The 26,676-nt window shown below is 37.3% G+C and overlaps 1 protein-coding gene and 1 non-coding gene across 10 annotated transcripts in view; both read right to left on the reverse strand.

Annotated features, from left to right (window-relative positions):
- Positions 1–490: 490 nt before the first annotated feature.
- The window catches only part of HNRNPR (heterogeneous nuclear ribonucleoprotein R), a 31,901-nt gene continuing 5,715 nt past the window's right edge, over positions 491–26,676 (reverse strand). Inside the window, exons 4-13 of one of the 9 annotated variants that reach the window (XR_006505778.1) lie at positions 25,541–25,654; positions 20,297–20,473; positions 18,447–18,582; positions 15,164–15,378; positions 11,496–11,645; positions 8,236–8,357; positions 7,544–8,088; positions 3,252–3,342; positions 2,058–2,162; positions 491–1,830 (exon numbers count right to left, since the gene is read on the reverse strand). Coding sequence is in view for 5 of the 9 variants with exons in the window: in XM_044667850.1 (XP_044523785.1) it covers positions 7,476–8,088; positions 8,236–8,357; positions 11,496–11,645; positions 15,164–15,380; positions 18,449–18,582; positions 20,297–20,473; positions 25,541–25,654 (1,527 nt within the window). In the remaining 4 variants the exon portion in view is untranslated. The other 8 variants (XR_006505777.1, XR_006505776.1, XR_006505775.1 and 5 more) reach the window with 8 other exon arrangements.
- Positions 19,339–19,441, reverse strand: LOC123243384. The gene has a single exon (XR_006505925.1). It is a non-coding gene; the product is annotated as a U6 spliceosomal RNA (small nuclear RNA).

A 26,676-nucleotide genomic window follows, 5' to 3' on the forward strand; every position in this document is an offset into this window, starting at 1 on the left:
TCAAGCCAGACCTGTCTCCTCACCCACATCAAAGAGCTTTTCATTCCAAAAGTGTGGAAGATACCTAGTTCAAAGTGTTACCAGCAAAATGTGTGGTAAAATACATAATGCTATGTGGAATGGTGAGCAAGAGTTCTTAAGATCCCCTCCTTAAATCTACTGCCCCATCCCAAAAGTAACAAGAGAAATACTGGGATCAGATATTGAGGGTGGAAACTTCTGCCAAAGCTACCAGCCTGGGCACTAAAAGTTAAGAAGCAGCCTTTACAAAAAAAAAAAAAAAAAAAAAAAAAAAAAAAAAAAAGAAAGAAAGAAAGAAAGAAAGAAACAACAAAATAGCCCTCTGTCCCACCCCAAAACACCAGCACAAACACTTTGAACAAATGATGTTTTATTAAGAAAATTAAACATTGTACAGTTATTCCAATACAGTTTATACAGACATATAAACTATAAAATTTTATTAAATTCCCTACCAAGTAGATAGAAACTAATGAATGGGAAGCCTACTCTATAGGCTTTCCAAAACATGGGAATGAGTATGCATGCCAGCCAAGCTATGTTAGTACAAGCTTTGGGCCAGAGCCTAGCAATGGTCTTATTAAGGAGAACTGGACAGAGCCACTACATTCAAATAGGATTCTACTTCTTTTACTGTACAACTGCTTAACTAAGCAACCGTGTCCATTTAAGGGACTAAGAACATTGGTTTAAGAAAGATAACTTTCCTAGGGCAGTTTACACATAGTAAAAACCAGTACTATATCAATTAACACTTAATTCCTTCGACAAAAACTCAAGAAAATCTTCCACAGAACAGTTGTAATTTTCATCTCAGACAAAATAGGCAAGCAGACTGCCTTAGGTTACCACAAAGTTTATTTATCCTATATTAATGACTTTATTGCACAATGCCAATGGTGGAAGCCATATATCTGACTGTGTGCAAACATTTCCCCATGACCCGCTCTTTCTGACTAATCATATTACCTTGGGCCAATCCCTTCCCCTCTCTGAGAACACACGTCTTCATCAGTAAGACAGAGCTACTTCCTGCACTGTGTACCTCAAGGAATCTCTCTAAAGAAGCCCTATGGAAGCTATCCAAGGCAAATGTAGGTCATTTTTTCTGCTTCCTGAACTGTGCAATGCTCCCTTCTAACATTTTAAGTTCTATGCATTTCAACACGGCTTTCTAAGTTAGTTCCACTATTTGGTAAAAAACTATCCCCTATTGGCAAAAGATTCCTTATAAATTGCCTAGCATCTCACAATCTTTCCTAACATGACATACAGAGTTGTAAAGTGGACCAAGAAAAGAAGAGGATAGGTGCACAGCCAGAAGTCCCAAGAATGCACAGGAGAGTGTCACAACACTGCCAAGGCGCTTTCAGAAGCATCTCAAGGGTTCCTATGCAAGGACTTTTCAAGACCTACTGAAATATGCCCTCGGAACAAATGCCCAGATTAGTAAAGAAGAAATGAAAGTCATCTCAGAGCTTTAAGGAAGCTAGGTAGGATGAAGAAAATACATTATGGCTATCTTTCGGCATTGAAAATAAGACTTTATTATTAATATCAATATCAAAATCACCTCCATTGAAGTCTTCCTTTGAAGCGACATAGTAGTGTGGAAGTGACCTGGGTTCTTGAAGGCAATGCCAGGCCAAGTGCAAGCTCCGGAAGGTCCTGCCGAGCTGCAAAGACTGAGCAGGGCTCAGTGGCGGACTGGGCGTCTGCCATCCAAGGACCCGCCTAGCTAAGTTCAGAGAGCCTCATTACCAGGTTAGCCGCTGGGTGGTGGTGAATACGCCAATTCATGAAGACCATCTACTGAAGCATAAACAAGGTGCAATGTGCATTGGTGGAGACAGTACCTACCCACAGCCATAAAACCAGGGATCCTCCAGAGTAGGTCCCACCCAGACCCAATCATGCTTGAATCCAGCCCCCATTCCCACCTTCCACCCCTCTCAGGATTTTCCTCCTTATTCTGCAACACTACCACGGTTGTCCCCAGAGTCCAAAAGAAAGGCTTTACTGTCCAAAATTCCCACCTGAAGACGTGGACAGGTTCCCCAAATCACAACAGGATCAAGGGCCGTCAGAATCACAACATAAAGGAGATGATAAGTAGAACCTTAGGAGTTACCCTGAAGGAACTGGCCAAACATGAGGCAGCAGAATTTGACATTACAGTGAAATTGCTGAAAATGTTGTATCTATGTTATTGCTAAAGACCTAAGTTGCAAGCCTGTTTACATTTTCAAATCTATTAAAAAACTGTAACCCTTTATCGTTATTTCTAATATACTCCGTAACTATCCTGTCCTGGGAGTGTCCTCCAGGTTATTTCATGTGTGATGCTGTAAAATGCCTTGCAAATGCCAAGGCACTGTATGTCAGTTATTAATATTAGCAAATATAATCTCACCAATTTACCATCCTGAATTCAGCACTATCTTCAGATATGGTATCAAGTGTATCTTGATGATTCCCACTACTTTCTCTAAATCCTAAATTGTAAAGATCCTATCATTTCTGCTTCCAAACTTAAATGAAAATCAATTTTTTTTCTAATTTTAAAACCAATAAAGAAATCTTCATGCCAGTGCTTCAGAGTATCACTAAAATAACTTGCTGGTGTCCCATTTGCATGAAAAAGCAATAAATGCAATGAAAAATAAAGAGGAATTCACAAGAAAATGCTAATTTATAGAACCATTCCCACAGATCATTTGCGTAAGCAGATCATCTAGCCCAAATTATCACTCCTACCCATCCTCATTTTAGGGATGAAAGCACTGAGGCCCAAGAAATTGAAAAGGCTTGCCAATGTCAGCAGAAGAGCTGGGATTAAAAACCACTAGTAGCTCTAGTCTTGAATTCCTATATCATGGTACCCCTCAGTTAAACTGCTTATCAGATTGTAAATTCCCTAAAGCCTGAGGAACCTATTTGTTACTTTGTACAAACTGGCAAATACTTCATTCAATATTATGTGATGTGTGAGCCCTCATTAAATTTTTGCAGCCTGTTGACTGCAAACAGAAAAGTGAGTATTAAAGTCTTCTGTTCCTTTAAATTAATAGGAATGCTTAAGATAATAGTACAGAAGTCTCCTTTTTTTTTTTTTTTTTTTTTTTTTTTTTTACAAGACCCATATAAAACCCAATGTAAAGGGTTTGGGTATTTCCCCCACCCTTTGAGTCCCTTTACTGATCAAAAAATTAGAAAGAAAGTGCTCTTACCAACAACTCCATTGGTATCGTCCCCAGCGAACCCCACCTAGCAAGTCGACATCATGACATGTCAGGTCAGGGCAGCCTCAACCACGCTTCCCTGATAGTCAGGTGATAAAAGGAAGGAGTTAAAACAGGAAAAGTACACTTGCAGATTTCTGGATAATGTGAAAATGATTTTTTTTTTAAATTACAAACAAAAACCACTCAGAGCTTCTGGTAACCTCCAAAATAAGAAACCTTCTTTTTAAAAAAATTTAAAGCTGTAACCGTTTCAAGTTAAATCCAATCCTTCAGTTACTGGCCAACACCAAACTCATTTTTGCATTATTTTGAAAGTTTAGTGTTTTCATTTCCAAGATAAGAAAGGTAATCAACTTCAAGAGTCAAAGTAAATTATGTGCCTCATTTCATTCACACCTATGATTCTGGATTCTTGAAAGCTGTAATCCAATTCACTAGGGCACATAAAAACAACTTAATCCCTAAGTTAACAGAAGCTCCCCCTTTTAGAGAATATGGAAACACTTCTAAAGCCAACTTCCTATAAGGCTTTTAGCTACTAATGAAAGAAGTTCTATTATTTAAGATCCATAAAGAACATCACATTCTTTCTATGTTAACTGTTGGCATTTTTAAAGAACACTTAATAAAAAAGCAATAAAAATTACTTAAAAGTTTCAAAAGGTCCTTTTCATAAATGACAAACCTTTTAATAGCCTTGTAGGAAGTATTTCTTAAAATGAGTTAAAAATATAATGAATGGACTTAGGCAGGTCATCCCAATGAGAAGGAGGCAAAAGATGCAATGCACTTTGAGGAATACAATTATAAGACCACCACATGGCTATAGACTAGGAATGAAATTTTAGGACTCTGTTCTTTTGGATCTAAATGTGGAATTTATTTTGAAATGTACTTTCTTAAACCCATTCAACTTTGAAAAGATGAGGGTTCATCTTTGAGGTCAATTTGTCTATTAAAGATTTCAAAGTTACATTAGATAAAAGTTAAATACCAACTGGTGAAAGCAATGGGCTTTCATAATGCAGATTAATCCCAACAAATTAAGAAAACTAAAAACAGTTATGCTGAAATACCTGCAGAGCAATTTCATTAATAGGAAACTAACTCTAGTAACATGATAAAATTCATCTTTTGATTGAGACAACTTTTAGGATTAACTAGAAATCTGACAGTCTAATGAATATTTTTTGCTTTTTTAAAAAATCAGAACACCTTCATATAAATACATACATTGAAACAACTGCTATAAATGAGTGATCAAATAAAAATTAGCATCCTATTACTAGAGGGAGTCTATAGATCAATTTCAGGCTAAACAACAAAATCCGCCTCAGTATAAAATAAAACCATTTACCAGATACACACTTTTTTCCCCTTGCAGTGGATTCATGGCTAAAACTTAATTGAGTTGAGGGAGAAAAAGGAAAAGGCAGCAAGGGACCAGGAAATCAAATTTTTTAAGATTCATCATACAATTTTGCAATTTAAAAAAATATGCCAGTAATAAAAAGCTGAAATGACATCTTTCCTTCCAGTGTTCTATGATTACATTTTGATAAGATACTGTGGTATCTTTGTGAAAAGAAGGTAAATTTTCAAACTTTAGATCTGTTATCTTATATATGGAATACTATTGCAACATTAAATGATAGAAACTTCCCAAAAAAGGAATGTCTCTAAGCAAAATAATAAATCTCCACATGATTACATTTTCCATTAAAGAAATACCCACATGAATTACAAAAACAATTATATCAGACAGGCACCCCGACTTTAACCCAGGGAGGTAGTCAGGATGGAAGAAGAATGGATGCCTTTTAGTCTAACCACTGAAATAACTTGCATTTTACAAGAGAATTTGAGAAACCACTTTTTTAGTTTTCTTCGCTTACCAGAAACAACTTTTTTTCTGAATTCTAAATTCTATTTCAAAATTTCCTTAGAGCATACTTAACTGATGTCTAACTAATTTGAGAACACAAACAAGTCTGCACTTTATACAAGTTTTAAACCAAGCAAGTTTGGAGGTCTCTTATCTCCCAAGGAGAAGCAACAGGGCTTAATCAAACTCCAATTTAGAAGATTCATATTTCAACCATAAGTCTGTATATTCCAATTTTGAAATTAATATCTGAAGAGTATTTTAGTGTCTTTTCACATATCAAAAACAGGCACATTTTAAAAAATTATCTACTGGAAGAAAACAGGTAAAGTTTAACGAGATACTCATATTAATCCAAAACTTACAAAATAAAAGTCAGGCCAGATAATGATTTAAAATATTCAGCATTGCAAACATAAAAGGATATTATTAATATTAGGCCTGTTAAAAGACTGATATTATCAGCATAATCTTTTGAGAAGGAAATGAGAAATGTATTTTCAGCAGCGAATATTAATTTTATTACTCCAAATCAAATTACAAGCCATGAAACCCAAAATATGATCTACCAAACTGACAAGAAAATAGTTTGGTTTTTATTTTGTTTCTGAAAGATTTGGTCTCCTATTGCAATATTTTTTTTTAAAAGACACCAAACATCAACAAAGAGCAAAAGGAAGGTGTATGTAGTCATTTAAATTATTTTCACATTTTGTCCATGTTTATAAACAAGCTTTAGAAACCTCTCATGTTTTAAGAGGGGTAAAGGCAGTAATTATAATTTGAAAAGAGGTCCAAATAACATTTTGTCTGTCGGGTTCTTGCAGTTTTAAAGCTTAGATCCTTCTGCTCCTCTCATGGTAAACAAAATATTCTTCTGAAGACTAAAAGTCAATAGCTAAATAGGGAAAGAAGTGTCATAATAGTGGCCAAAATATTTTTTAAAAAATAAAATAAAATAAAAGGCTGTCAATCAAAAGTTAAAAGTATGTCTAAGAGAGAGGTCCATAAGTTGGGGTTTTTAAAAAGCCTTTCTTAAAAGGCATTAAAATTCTGAGGCAATTTTACATATTGAAAGGAAATTTTATTTCTCCCCCAAACAAATCTGATGGCTAAATTAAATGTTAAATAATCAATCACATTTCATGAAAGCTGAAGTAGAACTTTGGTCAACAATTGACCCCACGGCACTTTTAGTAACTGTCATTTCTGTCATCCAGCAAATAAGCATTTCAACCACAAATTTATCTTTCAGAGCAAGAATGTGGGTCAGAAGGAATTGTAGGTCACTTCCCCAACTCTTAGTACTTGTTAGAACTGCAAATTAATCCATGCCTGTGAAAATGTTCAAAAGCTATTTGAAACTGGTTTTTAAAACAAAAGTTAAAATTTCAAAAGAAGTGATTGTGAGAACACCAATTAATTGAGTTCCATGTGGAATAATTCATAATTTGATCTAATCCTTAGGCTAATGTCCACAATGCTACTGTGTTGCAATAGACAAGAAATTTTGCAAGAATTTGATCACTCACATAGGCAGTTATACTTTGAAAACAATATTCCTTGCAAGGATTACGAATGAAATAATGTTTTAGGACACAATTGAATTTGAAATAGGTAATGTTTTGAATAGATTTTTGAGTTTTATTGAAATCTTACATGAACAAGAAATTGGAAATACAATCACATCAAGGAACAAATTGCCACGGCTTTGACGTTGAAGCCAAACAAATTTTGTAGGGCAGATTTCAAAAAGGTGTGAAGTTATAACAATTTAAAAACACAGTTAACCTACTTCTAGGAATGCAAAACATACAATCATAGGTTATTTTCAATACAAGAAAACTGAAATTTGTTTGTTTGAATTTCTTAAAACTACTAAGACAAAGCACTAGCTTGTACTTTTATTTACAGCATACTCATACTCCTACGTAGTCTATCTCAAATCCAAAAAAAAAGAAAAAAGAAAAAAAGAAAAAAAGGACTGTCCAAAAACAAGAGGTTCTGCAAAAATCATGATTTAACAGTAATGCTCAGACTGCTTTGAAACTGCTAAAATGAAGCCTAAAACGATAAAAGCATTGTAATCCCCAGAATAAGGGAACTCTGCAAGCCCAATAATGTCCAAGAGCATTTATGAAAAGAGAAAAAAAATAAAAATAAAAAGACTTGAGTATATACAATAGTGATTCTTCAGCCCAATACAAATGGCAGCAAATTGCTACTGAAAGATGAAACAGTTAAGCCAAATTTTTTTTGAAGAATGTAGATCTATAGCCAATCAAATCTCGCCAATATCATTTTCAAGCCCTCACTGGTCTACTTCATTTCCACTGTTGCCCATAAGTATCCTGATAAAATTCCTGGTTGTCATTATTGTAGCCATAGTTACCAGAATAGTCGCCACCTTGCTGAAGCGGCTGCTGGGCGATGGGCTGGGAGCCCCAGTTCTGCTGGCTGTTGGTCTGACGGCGCTTGGAGTCGGGCTGGTTGTACCCGTCGGCTTTTCTCTTGCCTCCTACGTTGCCCCCACGGTTACCCCGAGCTCCACGCGAACCACGGCCTCTCTGTGGCTGTGCAGGGCCCCCTCTCCCGCCCCGAGCTCCTCTTGGCGGTCCCAAAGGTGCCCCCCTCTGTGAATAGCCAGCTCTACCTCGTGGAGGTGGTGCTCCGCGCCCCCGTGGTGGTGGCGGAGCACCGCGCCCACCCCTTCCTCCTCCTCTTCCTCTTACTGCATAGCCATCATCATAGCCATAGTACGGGTCTTCATAGCCTCCACGATAATCATGATAATCATAGCCATAGTAGTCATCATAATAATCTTCATAGCCATAGTAATCTGGAGGGTAACCATAGCCGCCTCTCCCCCCACCACGTCCTCGGCCTCTCAAAGGAGGTGGCATACGAGGTGGGGGATGGTAGTAATAATCTTCATACCTAATGAGAAGAGAGCACTCATTAGTTTATTGTGGAAGACTCTTTAGGACTTTCTGTTCTACTAAATCACTATCCAGGGGCAAAAGAACAAGGTTCTAAACATTAATTGGCAAAACCTAACCACAGAACACAGTAGGGCAGACTCACGCGGTGCTTCTGGAGGCCTGTCGTGCAGCCTGGCGTTCTTTCCTTTTCTTGTCAGGAGGTTTGGCTAAGACTATCTCAATTTCTTCCCCCTCTATTTCTTTCCCATTCATCTCATCCATGGCCTGCACAAAAATGGAAAAATACTGGTCAAATTTAATTTTAAAGAAATTTAAATACCACAACTCAGCCAATCAAATACTCAAGGATAAATGTGATGCCTACTTTACATGAGTTTAACCATTTTTTATTTCACATTTTTAAAAAAATGTTTTTCATTACAGATGAGTGGAAATAGAAGAAAACAAACCTGGCTATCTTTCATGCTAAGTTCTAGAGAATGTAACTGCCTTCTGATCCCACCCTTCCTTTACAAAAGTTTCCATTCAAATTCTTCTATACTTAAATGGATATACTCAACAGTTTTTCCTATAAAATTCATTCTATATAGTAAAGTGAATGTTAAAAATGTTCAGTTTATTAGAGCCATTCCTAAAGGTCTAATATTATGGTCTTCAAAGTATTTATTTACTCTGTCTACATTACAGTCAGGTCTACAAAGCTTAGAACCTAAACCACTTCCAAGTTATCTAGTGACTTCTGTTAAAATTTAAAAGGTACTCATCTCACAATCACTGCCCCATGCAATAGATAGTACAAGTATTTATCTTCATTCCATTTTACAAATGAGAAATTCAGAAAGACCTGCCCAACAGTCACCATTCAAATATCACAACTGAGATTTGGACCTGGATCTTCTGCTCCAAGGCCCAAGGCTTTCTATTTACTTACCCTGCTTCTTGCTGATTGTTTAATAAAACAGAATGAAGGAATTTCAAGAGCTTGGTGGAGTCATACAAAGATGTATGTTTCCAGTTCACTTTCATTTTTTAATACAAATGAATTAAGCCACATCAATGTAATACAATGGCCTACTGGCTCGAAGATTCTTGATGAAATATAAGTGTAAAATCTTCCCTTAATACAAACCTGGGATACATTAAAAAGTCCATTGGGGAACCTAAAAAAACCATCTAAATAAATGTCCAGATTAAGAAAGAGTGCCCAGAAAATGGGAGTTGCTAATCACAGTAGCCCATTTGGTGCATTTTAAATGGGGTTTCTGTCTATACTTTAGGTTACCTCCACTCCTTTTGGTGGCCAGAGCAAGGATTTTACAAGATTCTCCACACAGAGAATCTATCAAATTTCTCTTTCACGACCTCACTTCTGGGAATGCTTAGGACTCAAGCCTAAATGAGTCTATAAAATTCACTCACAAATGCTCTGGGGATCATGTCAACAAACTAACAGTGATCAGGAGGTAGATGAAGAGGCAAGTTTTAGATCAAGCTGCTCTTCTTCTAAAGACCCTGCCGCCAGTTTTCATAGATGTCAATCTAAAAACAAAGCCAGCCTACTGAGTGATGAATTAAATATATGTAAATTACAAATTTGTGTGTGAAGTACACACATATGCATGTGCACATGCGCGCACACACACACACACACACACACACACACACACACACACACACACACGCGCGCGCAGTCTAAAGTAAAGTAGAACATGGCAATTTGGAAATTATAGTGTCTTCTTACTAGTTAGACCACAACCTCCAAATAGCCCTCTTATACAATTTAATATAGCAAATATCACAAGGATACAGTCTACAAATGAATAACTACAAATCTTACAGGGAAATCGGCTAGAAATAAAAAATTCCCAAATTAAAGTTTGAAATATCCAACTTCTGGGTTCCTCTGGCAACAGGAAAAGTTAACTAGCTATCAGGAATAAAATGATTAAAAAAAAAAAAAGTTTTAATGAGCACTAAGCCCCAGTATACTACTGCTATGGTTACACATTTCCTCAGAAAAACTAAACTCCTAGCATCTTAATCATACAAAGATATCTTTGATACTGGCCTTATATGTGAGTATTCAAAGGAGAGGGACATGAAGTTAGTGAGTGGTTCATGTTCATAAAGAAAGCTACAAACAGTTAAATTCTGCAATTAAACAATTTCTGGGAATACAGCTTCTTTTTCTGATGTTATTAGTCATAGACTCAAATTGCTTTCTTCTACCTGTCACTGAGAAGTCTAATCTAGGTAAGTTTCTCCCCAAGAAACAAGTAAACCCTATTTCTATACTACTTAATATCTGTGATTTAAAAATAAAAAAGAAACCTACAGAGTAAAACAAAATGAAATGCTTTGAAGAACAATGGAAAGACAAATACAGAGAATATTGACACAGTGTTCACTGACAATATAACACAAATTATATAAACCGAAAATTCGACATTTCCATATAAAGTGAAGAACAAGGCACACCTACCTTAATTAACACCATTAAATGGTTCCACAAAAACATGATCTTACCATGCTATAGGATCTAGTCAGTTACATAGGAGTGATGTCAAAGTACATACAGTAAGCGGTATGGCAACATTGAACAAGCTGACATTTAGGGTAATTAATTCTATTGCGGCTCAAGCACTAGTGTTTTCTGGTCACCAGCTGAATCATTAAGGCAGGTTTCCCAATGTTACAAAGGGCTCCAATTATGATGTATTATAACTATAATGCAAAATATCAGTCCAAGAAATATTATACAGGACATATAGCCAGAGTGCTTGCTTGCCTTTTTATCCACAAAATGCTGAAGGCACCAAACAACATGCCATTTGATATACTTACAGCAGTTGCTTAATTAGTACTTTATAGTACACTGGGACCAATTTCATTTTGTTTCATTTTATTTTATTCTATTTTATTTTTACATTTTTTAAACCCTTAACTTTTGTGTATTGGCTCCTAGGTGGAAGAGTGGAAAGGGCGGGCAACGGGGGTCAAGTGACTTGGCCAGGATCACACACCTGGGAAGTGTCTGAGGCTGGATTTGAACCTAGGACCTCCTGTCTCTAGGCCTGACTCTCAATCCACTGAGCTACCCAGCTGCCCCCGGGACCAATTTTAGAGATAGTAAAATGAGATTCCAAAAAGTGGCTTGTCTAAGATCCCATAGCAAGTTACTAGGAGTTAAAGAGTTAATTTTAACAAGAGTTAAAAATTGGAGCTTCCATGAGTTCTTTGAGCTATATTTTGCAAAACACTGAGAAACTGAACATTCAAAGTTCAACAAGTAAAGTGAAATGCCACTAATGCAATGGAGAAACATCATTCCTTTAAAATGAACTTCCTCAACTTCAAAGATCTTTATCAAAACACATAGGACACTAAACTTTGCACTTCTACCTTAACTGCTGCTCCTCTATCTTCAAAGTGAACAAATGCATAATCTTTTAGCTTCTTCACTCTTTCTAGCTTTCCAAATTCAGAAAAGGATTTCTCCAATATTTCCTCTGTCACTGTAGTGGCCAAGTTTCTCACAAACAGAACTTTCACCTATTGAAAGAAAAGTGTGCATTATTAGATATATGATACAAACATTTCACAAAACCTACTCTGAAAATGTTATGGAATACAAAGGACACTTTTTTCTTTGAAACACAAAGTTTAAAATTTTTGCAACATAATAATGGAAAGTCACAAAGAAAAGGGCAATGACCTCGTTCTGTTTTCTAATATAAAACTGACTTGTCCTCTTCTCCCCAACTCCAATCACTTATCATTTATTTCAAGTATATAAATTACAAATGAAGGCCAACAAAAGACAGTAGCCTAGCTGTAAGAATGCAAAAAGCAAGCTAGATTTTTTCCCTTTCCATAATGGAAAAAGACTATGATTATCTGAGTGAAGGAAGATACCTGGGAAAGCATTGATCATTGGTAAATAAATAAATAAATAAATAAAAATCTAACTCTTCTTCACAACTAACCACACTCTATATTTGCTTCTTTTTATTTTAGTAATTATTTATAATGTATAGGATTTGACTTTGTAATAGGCCAAGAGTCACTGGATATTTGGCAAACTAACTAAAGAACTAAAAAAAGAGGGCAGTGGATAGAGTTGGGAGGCCTGGGTTCCAATTTGACTTCAGAGACATCCTAGTTGTGTAACCCTGGGCAAGTCTAGCCTCACCACTCTTTTGTCTTGGAATCAATATTTACTATAGATTTAAATAAAAATTTTTTTAAACAAAAGATTATTTAGTCCAAGGGGCGAGCATAGCGTGGTGACTAGAAAGGATTCAAGAAAATATCTTCCTACATCTGAATCCTATCTCAGTCTCTTGCTAGCTCTAAAACCCTGGACAAAATCCTCTAGCTTTCAAGTTTCCTTATTTGCAAAATGAAAGGTCTGGATTCAGTGTTAGTTCTAATTCTATGATCTTATGGCCGGCCCTCCTCCTCTTCCACTCAGTTTACAGATGAGGAAACAGCCCCATAGCCCCTAAGCAACTCCATGACTTGCATATGACCACAGAGCTAGTTATGGTAAAACCAAGGAAGTCTGCTTCCCAATTCAGCACTCTTTAAGGAATTTTGTCCTTATACAAAGTCAAAATCTGCTTCAACTTGTATATGAATGTTTTATAAAATATCATTAAGTTCTATAAAAGCCAATTCAAAGCACACCTCTCTCCCTTTGTTTGAATAAAATGGATTAGAAACTCCCTTTTATGTTCAATTTGTGTTTAAAAGAAATCAGTCTTTCAAGGAAGGGTTCTTTGATTAGAAGCTTCAACAAGAAATCGGGAAGGTAGAAAAGGAATACCAGAGACTTGTACCAGCTAAGTTCTCTGGACAACCATGAGGAGGGAACATATATACACATACATACAGTGATTCCCAAAGTGGGCACTACTGCCCCCTGGTGGGCACTGCAGCGATCCAGGGAAGCAGTGATGGCCACAGGTGCATTTATCTTTCCTATTAATTGCTATTAAAATTTTTTTTTAATTATTTTCCAGGGGGCTAAGTAATATTTTTTCTGGAAAGGGGGCAGTAGGCCAAAAAAGTTTGGAAACCACTGATCTAGGGTTTAAGTCACAACTTTAGTGTATGTGAAAAGAACTAGAGTTCCTTGGCAGAAGAAACTCTGAGTATACAAGCTGGGTTCAGGAGAGGGATTAACAAATGACAAATTATGGCTAAAGTTGACTAAAGAAGGGGCCAATAGTATATATAAATTTTTATATTTCTTTGAATCTTGCTCTTCCTAATACTACAGTAAAGTTAACATATACTTTTATTTTTAAAAGGAAAAAGCAATGTGGCTCAAGTGCTCACTCACAATCTTCTTCTATTATGTTTGCTTAGCCTCAATGAATGTTCCAGGGCTCATTAATGCAACCCTCTCAACAAAGATGGGTTCAGAAATATTCAATGGTTTGCCTTGGGGGTACAAAGTGAACTGGTGCCCAAGAATGAAGGTCTCCCGGCTCCTGGTTTAGAGTTCTTTCCCAGATACCAAGCCACCCCAGTAGAGCAAAGGAAAGGTCAGACCTGGCTGGTCATTGTTCCCAGGAACTCTCCCAGGTCTATGCTACATACCCAATGCACTCCTACCTCGGTCTCTACCCCATGTGCCCCTGGAGTAGAATTACTTGACTCAAGCAATTCCTCTGGAGAAGAAGCCAGCCAGCCCCACCAAATGCCACCCACAGGGCACGCAAGTCAGCCTAGCTGAAGCAGCAAGGCACTCTGAGGAAGAGATGGGAAGCAACATGTGTCAGGTAAGTCAAACCACCACCCCCTTGACCGTCATTTCCCCTTACACCCCAATGGAGACAGCTCAGGACCCAGAAGCCTTGGAGATAGCAGTGTTTCCTGCTAGTGGTCAAAGCCATCATCCTAGGAAGCAAGCCCCATAGAGATGCAACTAGAGAACTACTGAAGACCCAGAAAAGAAAGCTTTCATGGCCACAATCCTTGGCACTGTCAAAGAAACCACCATAAGAAACTGAGAGCATTTTATCAGTGGAAGTAACATTAAATGAAAGGCATTCCAACCTGCTTTCCTGCTGTACCATAAAATCTTTCTGTCTGATGTGCAGCTGAAACTTTCTATATGTGTTATCTCCCACATTAGAACGTGAGCTCCAGGAGAGCAGCAGTTATCTTATTGGTTTATCTGTATCCCTGATGTTTTGTACTTAATGTTTTTTATTCATCCAAAAAGAATTGTCCTTTAGGACCCAAGAGAGCGAGGCCAGAGACAAGGTTTCCAAAAAATACCAAGAGAGGATTCCTGCCTCTGGTAACTCAGAGGTAATTTATTCCCTGAGGAGATGATGGCTCCCAAAGAGAAAAGGACCACCATCTCTTAAACCCTCAATAGCCTATTAGAAACATTCTTGTCCTGGCCTTAGTATATCCAAAGACTCTCACTTGGAATGGCTTAATGCCAAGGCCTAAGGCACCACATGCGAGGATACAATCATTTGCCTTGGTAAGAGCTGGTAGGGCTGCATGCATGGGAATTAGGAGAAAACAAGCAGCTTCTAGAGAGGTCTTGACTGGCAAATCCAACCTTACAGAATGGCACTGCTCTCCATCTTCGTCTTTTCTCAAGGTAGGTCACTGTCCTACAGAGCACAGGAATCAGAACTGGAAGAGACTTTAGAACCCTTCTCAGGCCTCTCTTTTACAAATAAGGGGAGCTTATGTTAAAAATACACAGGAGGAAAAGGCCTAACCTGAGGCCTGGGGAAGCTTCCCTCCTTTGATCCTTGATGACCCAGACCAACAGAACATGAACACACACTGCCAACTTGGCTCCTTCTTGGCTTCCTCAACCTTTCTGTGCAAGGTAGGCTCAGAGTCTCAGCTCTCCCTCTGCCAAGAGTCACAGGGAGAGTCAAGCTTGTGGCCTCCCAGGAAGTTCATTTAGAGATAAGACATTGCTGTGGTGAGTGAATAAGAACTAAACCCTCACTGGTATTCCTGGTACAACAATTTGGGCATTCTATGGTCTGCAGAATTCAATCAAAATTAAGATAAATGTTTACGTTTACCTTGGCCATAACCTCCGGGTCTGGTTCTTCCACAGGGTCGGCCCACTCCACGGTCACAACATTGCCCCAGACTTTGACTTTCCCGCTCATAAGCCTGCGCCGGGCTTGTGCTGCCGACTTGTGGTCTTCATACTCAAGGAAGCAGAACCCCCGATTCTTCTTTTTATCATCGGGTTGATGATAGAGAATAACGTCCACCAAACCCTCTGTTAAACCAACATCCAGAGAGATGAGCCAAAAGCATCCACCACACAACTAGGGAGCAGACCTATGCTCTAAATCCATTTGCCTGTGACCAAAATAGAAGTCATCTTGAAGTGCTCTGCTAATGACTGATTAAAGAAGAAAGAGGAGGGAGAAAGGGATAACCCAAATGGTATTTCTCATAACTCAAGGGGTCCTGAAGCCATAGCCAATAGGTTCCACCAAAGGTAGGTCTGATTCTGTATCCAAAACATCACTTTACATTTTGATAGCTTTACACTTTGAAAACAAAATTACTTCTTGACATGCCAAACTAGAAATCTAGAAATAATATAGTTCTTCTCTGTTCTTTATTGTCTACAACATGGAATTAGCTAAATTCAGCTTCTTCTTTCTATAGAATGTCTCCTTAGTCTAACTCTTTCTCTTTGCCTGCCAGCTCTCATTCTCTTTTACCTTCCACTTTTGCATACCAATGCTGAACAAGCTGTAGTCTGTTATTTGTTGCTGCTCTTCAAAGTCCTCTACAGGGTCCCTTTTCCCCAGGAAATAGTCCTCAAGTCACATCTAACCAACTAACAACAAACAGAAACATGAGGAATCTCACAATACAGCAATTCACCAAAGAATCTCACCAACCCAAATGCTGCTGCTGAAAACTGACAATACTTCATTGCCTCCACAGTCACCTGTATACTAGTTATTAAAATCCCAAATTGCTCGTTATAATATTTCAGGGCACAGACCTAAATCTTTAAAAATATTTAAAACTAAGTTCATTAAAAGAGTTTCAGAGAGAATTCATTCTGGCCAATGATCAAAGGTCATAATAGAAACTTTTTAACACCACAAAACTGACATCATTATTTGGGTCAAATTTGCCCTGTGCACCTGGTAAAGAAAAAGCTGTCAAATTACAGGACACACCCCCACTCGAGACAATCTCCTGCAATACATAGCCCATTTACCTAATAATCTTAGCACCTAAAATTATCCAAGCATAAGCACCACAAAAGCATAACCACTGGACCTCCCAACACCAGTCACACTACCCTGAAGGGGGCCCTTGGCCCTCTCCAGAGGGGAAAACTATGTTCTAGCTGACATTCAACAACTCTAAACCAAATTAAAAAACTCCAAGATGGAGTAAATCTGATCAACACAATGACCAGCCACAATTCCAAAAGACTTATGAGGAAACATGTTATCCACTTCTAGAGAGGTGATGGAATCAACATGCAGATGGAAGCATCTTTTTTTCTTTCTTTCTTTAAAAAGAGGATGGGGTGGGGGGAGAGAAATGTGATTAATGAAGGAATTTGGTTTTCTTGACTATCCATATTTATAACAGGTTTTGTTTTCCTTGCCTTCTCACTAGATGGGAAGAGGAAAGTAAGAATTTGGAACTAAAAATAAAACAATTTTAAAACAACCTTCTAAGCCACCTTTCCACACCAAGACCTAGAAAACCGAAAGGGAAAATGAAGTAAAGGTGATGATGTGGGCATAAAAATGTATTGTGTTTGTAATGTGTTTAAAGTGCTGGTAATTTACCTAGAATAGTTATCAGAGCTCTCCAAAGTCTAGGAACTTAATTTCTACCACCAAATTCCTCTATAAGAACTTCGATACCTCCTATGTAGTAATGAGATAAGAGAACACACAGTAAAAAAGATCCAGCTCCAGAAAGATGCTGGCCATTTGCATGGACAAAGTACTAAGCAAACAGCAAGAATTCATTTGGTTAGGAAATGTTATTGAAGCAAGAGTGAGGTTCGAACAAACACTGCACTAGATCTTGAAAAGAAAAAGCAAAATTACAATGATCAAGGTAAACAGTTAATTTTGTGTATTTTCTAAAATTAAAGAGGGAAAAATAATTCACTCTTCTGTTGTCATTCCTTGAGTCAGGCCTGTTTCATTGTTGCCTTTAAATCCCCAGCACAGCATCTGGCACACAGTAGATACTTAATAAAAACTTGTGGATAGAGTAAAAAGGGCTCCAAAAATGAAAAGAAAAATAAAATGAGAGCATTTAGCTTGTTTATTCTTCTGAATACATATAAAAGCACTTATTAGAGGTACTGTAGTGGCCTAAATGACCTTAACAATCTTCAAATATACAAAGTAACCCTCATTTGATGAATAGTTATTCTAATTCTGCCTGAAAAACAGAAGAGCACTGGCTGAGTTGCCATATCAGCAATACAGGGGATCCATTGAGAAAAATCTTCCAGCCTGGCCTGTTTCTAACAGGTTACCAAAGAAGAATGTGCAATTCCCCTTGCTTAAAGATCCTTAATATCTGCTAAAAATGATAGTGATAATCTTGAAGAGTGTAAGACATGGACTAGGTCAATTATTCATGTGTTCCTGCAACTTAAAAATACAGCAAAGACACATAGAAGTGTGTATTTCAAATGGAATTAGGGCAGGAAGGGCATAGAGAGCTCTGACCTGGAAGTCAGTCCCACACTAACTACAATCCAGCTCCCTTGGCCTAAGGTTCCACACTCTACCCCCCACTCAGGGAAGAGGTCATCTTCTATCCGGTTAAAGAATGCCTAACCTCCAAGAACCTAATAGAAATTCGATTTCTCCAGAGTTCAGGGTAACTTTAGTCCTTCTGAACTGAACTGTGGTAAACCCATCAGATGGTACCATGCTGAGTTTTACTAAATATTGTCTTCTCATCAGTGACTCATTAATGTGAACAAATTAGTCCTACCAATGTTCATTAATATCAAACTGAACCTAAGTCTGTAGAAAGCTGAGCAGAAACAAAGGGATACTTTAAAATGCAGAGGAAAGAGAAAGAAAATAAGATCACTTTATGTAGAAACCTGACTTCAAAGACTAAAGCAAAGTCAAACTTCCAATAACCTGAACCAGATTAAAATGCAATTGGCAAATTAGAAAAATAAATAAAAATAAATACAACAAAGGTATTGTCAATTTGTGGTTTTCTAAATCAACATGCACTGCCTCTAAGTCTGACACCACTGGGAGTCAAAGATGTCCCTTCACACTAACAACTCTGATTCCCTCAAACTCATTGATAAACACTGCTTTTTTTTACCTGTGACTTTGCTGAATTCTTCCAATATGTTTTCCTTGGTTTTGTTCTTTGGAATCGATCCAACAAATAGCCTGTTGTTTGCCACTGAAATGCAGACTCCAAGGTGTTTACCCGGACGGATTTCATAGCTGTCACACTGCAAAGAAGAAAAAACCCAAATACACCCCACAAGCACCCCACACTCAGGAGACTAGACCTTAATTTTAAAGTATTTAATAACTCTAAAAATCAGGCATTTCCTTATATCAGCAGTTCTCAAACTTTTTGGTCTCAGGATCCTTTACACTCCTTAAAAGTTGAGACCTCCCCAGAGCTTTTGTTTCTATGGATTCATTTACCATGTTGAGAATTAAAATGTCTTATTATTTTTATGAAATTTTACCTCTCAGACTTCTGATAAGGTCCCCCCCCAACCCAATCTAGACCACACCTGGAGAACTGCTGAGTTCAGTTGTTAGAGCCAAGTTATTCCTTATATCCTGTAAATGCTTGTCATGCTATTATTACTTTTTTAAAAACTCAATGCTTTCAACCCCCAATTCCATTTGGTTTTGTCACTTCCCTCCTGTCTCCAAATCAACTTATTCAAAATTGGAAGGGGGGAGGCATTTTCCTTATCACTTCAGACAAGTCAATCAAGATGAATTTTTCAAGATATTTAGGATAAAGCTAAGCACAGTTTGCCCCCAAATAAATTTAAAAAGTATTAAAGTATGCTGACAATATATAACAGATGGGAAAGAGCTTCCTTAAAAAATAATTCAATATTTCTACATTATTTTAATACTGCACCAAACACACTACAATTACAAACACAGAGGCATATGATATACAATACATGCACACCAATTTATGAAACTGAGTTTAACAAATCATAATACTAGTAATTTTTTAAAATATAAAATGCTTCACAAATTTGCCTATTGACCTTGTGCAGGAGCCATGCTAATCTTGTATTGTTCCAATTTTAATTTATATGCTTCCAAAGTGAGCACAATACTGACCATTTTTACAAGTTTTTAATGCCTAGATTTCAGTAAGATTACTTATCTATAACTCTAAATTTCTTGAAGTTATGGACAGCAGGGGGTGAAAGCAGGGGTAAGAAGACAGAGGGAAGCAGGAATGGGAAGAAAAGGGAAGGAAAGGGAATGACTCTGAGCTACCAACCTCTGGGAAGAAAGGGAGGCATTAACACTAAAGAAGGAAACTGGAGCCTTCAATGAATCAGTTAACTGTAAGGGAGAAAAGGAGGAAAGTGGTGAAGACATCTATCTACAGCTAATCCTGGAAGCCTGAGGCCTCTGACTCCATGTAGCATCATGATAAGAAAGTAACAAGACATCATTTCCCAACTTTAGGATACATTAAACTCAAATGATTTTGCCACTGACTCGGTTACTGTTGTCTTTTAGAGAAAAGGTACCCAGGAGACAGACCAGAAATAGGATAAAACAAGGATGGCAGAGTACTTGAGACCCAAGACAAAAGGTAACATGAAGAAACAAACGAGGACCAAGAATAGGCCTAAGGAAAGAGGAGTCAGTGAAGAAGTTATCTCCTGTTATAGGAACAGAACATGATAGTTACAAGATTAGACATTCTTTAAAACAAAGAAAAAGCCTCATTTCCAAGAACACAGCAGAGCCAAGGACGACTTCTTGTTCAGTGCAAACAGGCAAAAAAAGCCAAAATAGAGATGAAAATCCTGAACGCACTAGTTTTTGATTCAAAACTAATAGGAATGAGAATTAAAAGGAAAATTAGCTGATAATTAGAAGCAGAACATTTGAATTATTTCCAAAGGACCTTTATATGTGAAGCTTAGCCACAACGGCTCCTTTACATACCAGCTTGACAGCTTCCTGTGCGGCATCTTTTCCACAGAAGGTGATGAATGCATACCCTCTATTCTGACCAGACAGAGGATCCATCATAAGGCGTAAGTCCCAAATGGGACCAGCCTTTTCAAACAGTGGTACCAATTCATCTTCATATAAATCTCTTGGTATCTTACCTACAAAAACCTGGAGGAATTTTTAAAAGTTAATTAAGATCCAATTTAAATATCTGAATCCATGGCTATAGTATAAACAAAATCTTTTCTTAAAAAAATGACAAATTATACACTAGTTAACTGACATTACAAGGAGACAAGATAATTGCTTAACTAAAACACAAACCTTTGTTTCAACCCTTAAGTAAAAATCTTTCTAAAGTTTATTAATATATTACATATTTTTTAAAAGTGCAGTGTGCTAGATGTATTTTCTCCCTTAGTGATTACTTCAGGAAAGTAAATAATAACTCAATCATAAACTATTTTGAAGGTTATAAATTGGTTCTCTGCAAGCATTAGTACCTCATCTTAAAGATGAAAAAATAAGCCATGATAAGGCAAGTAACCTACCTACAATCAAATAGCTAATAAATGTCAGAACCAGAGCTCCAACCTGGGTCTTCTGATTCCATGGATTTTTGGATTATGCCATCTTGTCTTTATTATGCCACAATGAACTTCAGTTATTCTGTGGCACCCCAAAGCATAAGCAATTCAGAGGAATGTCTTGATTCTATATACACCCAAGGTCACCCCTAAAACTATTTTCTAAATAAATCTAATAATTTTTTTATTTCCCTCTAAATAACTGCATCACTAGTATGAAATAAGACAGTCCTTTGCAAAGTTAGATTTATCATTCAAAGATTGCTCCATCCTTTAATGAGCACATTTTCAATATTGCCTGAACTCAGAATTCTGCTTAAGGAGAAATACTAAAGACATGGAAGAAAATTAGTCTGACAATAATTTCATCTACTGTGATAAAATTTCATATTCTTAAAAATATACTGGCTTAATCAATAAAACAGCAGCAGGCAGAACGATACAGAAATTAACTATAATTTCCTGAAGTTCGATTCTACAATTCTAGAGCAACAGAATAGTGATACTACCTATCATTAGGGAAGCCTTTTTTAATCAACCTTCCTAAACTTGGTCTTTACAGCAAACCAGAAAAACTCAAATGACTCTCAATTGTTGATTCTGGTCCCTTCATTACTAGATTGTCCAAGAGTCTCATTCTTAGTAGATCTCATCTCCACCTTTACTAAAGTTGAAGTTACTGGTCTTCTCTTTTTCTCATTACTTTAGCCCCACCTCCACTCAATATTCATTCTAGTTTCCTTCTCTCGCAATCTTAGAGGTTTCTTTCCTTTCCAAGGCTAAGCTCTAAGCAAGAGGTAAACATAGAAGTCTTCAGAAAACATTACTGACTTGACCATCTATTGAGATCTTCACCAGAAAAACTTCTTACAAATAATTTTCCCCAGGTACCAGCTTCCCTTCTAACTTTAACTATATTGGTTTTGTTTGTGCGAAACTTTTTTAATTTGATATAATCAAAATTGTCCATTTTATCTTTCTGAGATCCTCTCTATCCCTTATGGAACTCTTCTTTCCATGGATCTAAAAGGTAATTTCTCTCTTGCTTCTCTAATTGGCTCATACTGTCACCCTTTATATCTAAGTCACATATCCATTTGGAGCTTCTCTTGGAATATATGGAATGAATGTTTGTTCCATAGTTAATTTTGCTGAGTTTTCCCAGCAGGCCTTGTCCCAGTAGTAAGGCCTTTTGAGTTTATTAAAGACCAGAATATTAGATTAATTTGTTCCTACATGTTGAAAACTTATTCTGTTCCAATGACTGACCTATTTTTAAGAGGCAAATAAATCATTTTGATGATGACATTAAGATCAGGATAAAAATTTAAATTAGCCTAAAAAAAAGAGAAAATGTTGCTGATCTAGAGCTTTCAATCAAAAATTTTGATTCACTTACTGTAAAAGGCCAGCTTTATAAATTACTCGTGGGTCGACAAATGAGGATGAGAGAAATGATTCTGGATTACAGGCGCGTCAAAATGACAGACTGATAAACACACAGAATCCTCTTACTGATCAGTAACAAAGTTTAATGATTTGGGATACATACTTTATAGAGAAAATGATGTAGGCTACAGGATTAGGTAAGCTTCTTGCAGAGACAATGATATGTAATGATTTACAAGACAGAGACAATGGACTTAAGATTACCTCAGCGGTTCTAAATAGTTTTCTTTCTTTTTTAAAAACCCTTGCCTTCCATCTTGGAGTCAATACTGTGTATTGGCTCCAAAGCAGAAGAGTGTTAAAGGCTAGGCAATGGGGTTAACTGACTTGCCCAGGATCACACAGCTAGGAAGTGTCTTGAGGCCAGATAGGATCTCCTATCTCTAGGCCTGGCTCTCAATCCACTAAGATACCTAGCTGCCCCCTAAACAGTTTTCTATAAGTGATAATTCAATACGTCAATGTATCCCTGCACCAGTCATTTCTTGGAAGAACATTCAGTATCTGTGAAGGGGAAAAGTTTGCTTTTCTCATGCTAAGGAGCAGACTACATGTTTGGCAATTCCTATGCTATGGCTATGATTTTACTGGGGCCTACTCTCACTACTGGGAGCTACAATTTACTCATTTGTTCAACAAACACTGAAGCTCCATTGTGTTGGACACTGAAGGAGCTTCAAGGATAAAATATAGTCCCAAACCTGTGGTAGCTCATGTCCCTAATAAGGGGTGATAATAAGACATGTGAATAGAGTAAATAATTCAAATGAGATTTTTTTTGGTACCTAGAATGACTATCAAGTGGTTATAAAGCTAGTGAAATGAGAAAATCACTTGAGGAGAGCCTGTCAGAGCCTTTGAACTCAATATGTGACTCTAACTTCATCAATTTGAGACACAATCTTTCTACACCTCAGCAGTCTGTTCCATTCATCCTCCCCTCAGTCCACCCTATGGGGATGCATGACTCGAAACTTAGATGTCCATGCTAGCTAGTTAGTCCCAGACCCAGATCTGCCATCAGGTCCATACTTGCAACCATCCCAACTTAGCATCAGTTGCTCCATACAGCTGGCCCAGTAAGATTCAAAGGAAGGTCTTGATGGAGGGGGACCCACCTGTGATCGATGTGATTAGACATCAAAGGATCTCCACTCACTCATGACCATCTGACTGGATAGGCAGAGAGGACAAGAGAATCTGGCCATTTATTTTAACTAAATTTGTGATTTCACTAGTATAGGGAACTCCTGATAAGTAAACTCCCTTTCCCAATGCTGGTCAGCACCTTTTCTACCACTCACATTCCCAAAGAAACTAAATAGCATGCCCAAGCATTACTGGCCCCAAGGCTATCTTTCTACCAACACCACCAAGCTGCCTCTCAGGATTTGGCAATAATATTGCTTAAGTTCACAAAACCCTTCTTCAGTATAAATAAGTCAACTGTTTTTCATCAGATAGTTATAACCATCTTAATGTTAGGTTTAAGTTTATAATAAAAAAGAGGCACAAATTGAGAACCACTTGTGAAAAGGTGCCTTTAATGAGCTCAATTAGGGATGTAAAGATTAAAGAACCATTTAACAAACCTATCTTGGATTAATAAAGAATACTGGAGGTTTGGATACAGAGTCTGTTCCTCTACTTCCTCCAAAATAATGATTTTCTCTTTTAGGATTCACACAATTCCTATGCTTCTCTTCCTTATATTCTCTAAGCTCAGAGGATATAGAGTTGAAAAAGACTGTGGAGATAATCTGTCCACAGTTTTCCTCATCCTCCCACTTAATGTTTCAGATAAGCAAACCAAGCCCTATCTTATGATGTGCCTATTGTCACACAGCCCATCAACAACAGAAATAGGAATCACACCCAGGTTCTCTGACTCCAAATCCAGTGCTCTTCCTACTATAGCACACTGCCTCCCCTTCTTCCCCCAAAAATTCTGGCACAGTTTTCAAGACAATTTTTCCATTTGCTTAATTTTGCAGCTTGCACAGTATACATAATTATGGTCAATGTCAATTCTTCTCTTCACTTATTTTGCTAAATTCAGCACCTAAATCCTGACTTATTGGAATTAGAAGAGATTATCTGATCCAACCTGTGGGAGGCCATTAAGAGAAACAGAGTCTCAAACAGATATTTTTATCTGGACCCCATCAAAAGGTCAACACAGCCCAGCAGAGCCATGTGTTAATCTTTCTGTTCTATAAAATTAGAACAAGACTGGATGGGCTATCTAGGATAAAAATCTGAGATTCTTCTTTTGACTCCTTTTATGATCCACACCGTTTCTTATTAGAAAGCAATATAGTCTTATTGGAAAGCTTTTAAGTTCTTAGTAAACCAGTAGTCAAAGAGGTTAACATTCTCCCCCTTGGTCAAAAATGCAGCTGCTGGGTTTCAAAAGTAGTTTCAGACAGCTAAGGCCAAACATTCAGGGGCTTCCCGATCTAGCAAAATATTCCTAGACTTAGCTTACTGATAATAAGGCAGCTGAAAGTTCAGCCTGGTTCTTATCTACACCTTGAAGTTTCTGAAGCCTCTTTGTATTGTCTATGTTGAAACTGCAATTCTGTGCAACTTTGAAACCTTCCCCTGTGCTTTTGGGTAAAAGGGAGCTTTAATTTCATATATAATAAACTTGTGACTCCATTGTACCTCGGAGCAACTATGAGCTAAAAGCCTTTGTTTCCATCTGCTTCATTCTTTATATCTGACATCCACCGTAGACCACTCAGAAAATCCCTGGTATATAGAGCTGGACCTCTATACCAACCCTCTCACTAAATATGGGAAATTGGGGCACCAGAGAAGTGAAGTGACTTACACAACTACTAATCCTAACAGACCCTGCCTTCGAAGCCCATATACAAAATGGCTGGGAAGCAGAGAAAGGCTACTCCCACATTCAGCCTCTAGCAATGCATTGTTAGTGTCCTTCCAGGTACAAGGACATGCCACAATCTAGACTTTAGTTTACAGAATGGGCTCTTGGGTCATAAGACTTTTTGATTTATTCTAGTCTTCCATACTTATATAACTTTAAAGAGCAAAATAAAAATGAATTTAAAAAATAAACTCAAAGTGATCTTTGACAAAATATAAAGCTAATTCACTTATCTCTATTACACAGCAATTTAAAAAAAGGTCTCAAACAGAAAGATTCCAAGCAGAAAGCCAGCCAGCTCACCTCTGTCCCAATGCCAGGTTGTACACCAGAATATACACTATCTGGAGGAGGTCCACCATATTTCCTCTGTCCTGTGGTTACATCTAGTGTGTAACCAGTCCTCTCGAGCAAAGCCTAGAAAGGATTGTACAGTTAAAAATTGAATGAAAATTACATTAAAAAAAAACTAGTCATTCAGTATGTTGGTCTTCACCAACTCATGCCCTAGAATAGTTTTAAACAGACTTTTTAAGGGGAATATAAAATCTGGTTCCTACTAACAATGAAGCAGAGGCTAAGGACTACCATTCAGGGTTGGAACAAAGGGGATTTTCTGCTTAAGATAGAAGGCTAAACTAAATGCCTGCTAGGATACTATTTTTCACTTTTTATTCTCAAATGGTTTTTTAAATGTGTCTTCTTCCACAACATGACCAATATATCAAATTGCTTACCAACCAGGGTGGGGGAAAAGAGAATTTGGAACTCAAAATTTTAGAAAACTTATGTTAACAGTTATCTTTATATATAACTCAGAAAAATAAAATACTGAAAAATGAAAAAAATTTTTAAATAAATTCTAACTCTTGTTCTATACCAATAGCAGTCCCAATTTTTTACTATTCTTCAACATGCAATCTCTTTTCCAAATGCACCTTAGTATCCCTTAGTATCTCTAAGTCTTTGTTCATTCCCACCTTTGTTCCTGCCCTAAAATGATTTCTTTCCACTCTACCCTTCCAAAGATCCATTTTCTCCAAGAAGCTTTTTCTACCTTTAGTCTTCACTGATCTCATCCCTCATCTCCTCCTGCACTGCTGGTTAATACCACAATTGAGCCCTTAGCTATCTGGTATCATGGTCTATTTTTGCCTGACTTAAGCCAGGCAATAGACTTCCTTCATAGCCTTTTTTTTTTTTTTTTTCAGCTGATCCTTCTGAGTTGACAGGAATTTGGGTCTGGGCACATTCAGTCAGTCAGTCCTTTACTTCTATACAAAACTGAATGTCTCATACAGTGGACTATAATGAATCCAAAAACAAACCACTGACTCAGGACATAGGAACACAGGCCTCTTCCCAGTCTGAATACCTACTACCTTGAGAAAATCATTCAATCCCTGTCTCAACCACTGTGTCTCAGTCTCCTTATCTAT

This window comes from Gracilinanus agilis, chromosome 3, assembly GCF_016433145.1.
Source record: "Gracilinanus agilis isolate LMUSP501 chromosome 3, AgileGrace, whole genome shotgun sequence".
Lineage (NCBI taxonomy): Eukaryota > Metazoa > Chordata > Mammalia > Didelphimorphia > Didelphidae > Gracilinanus > Gracilinanus agilis.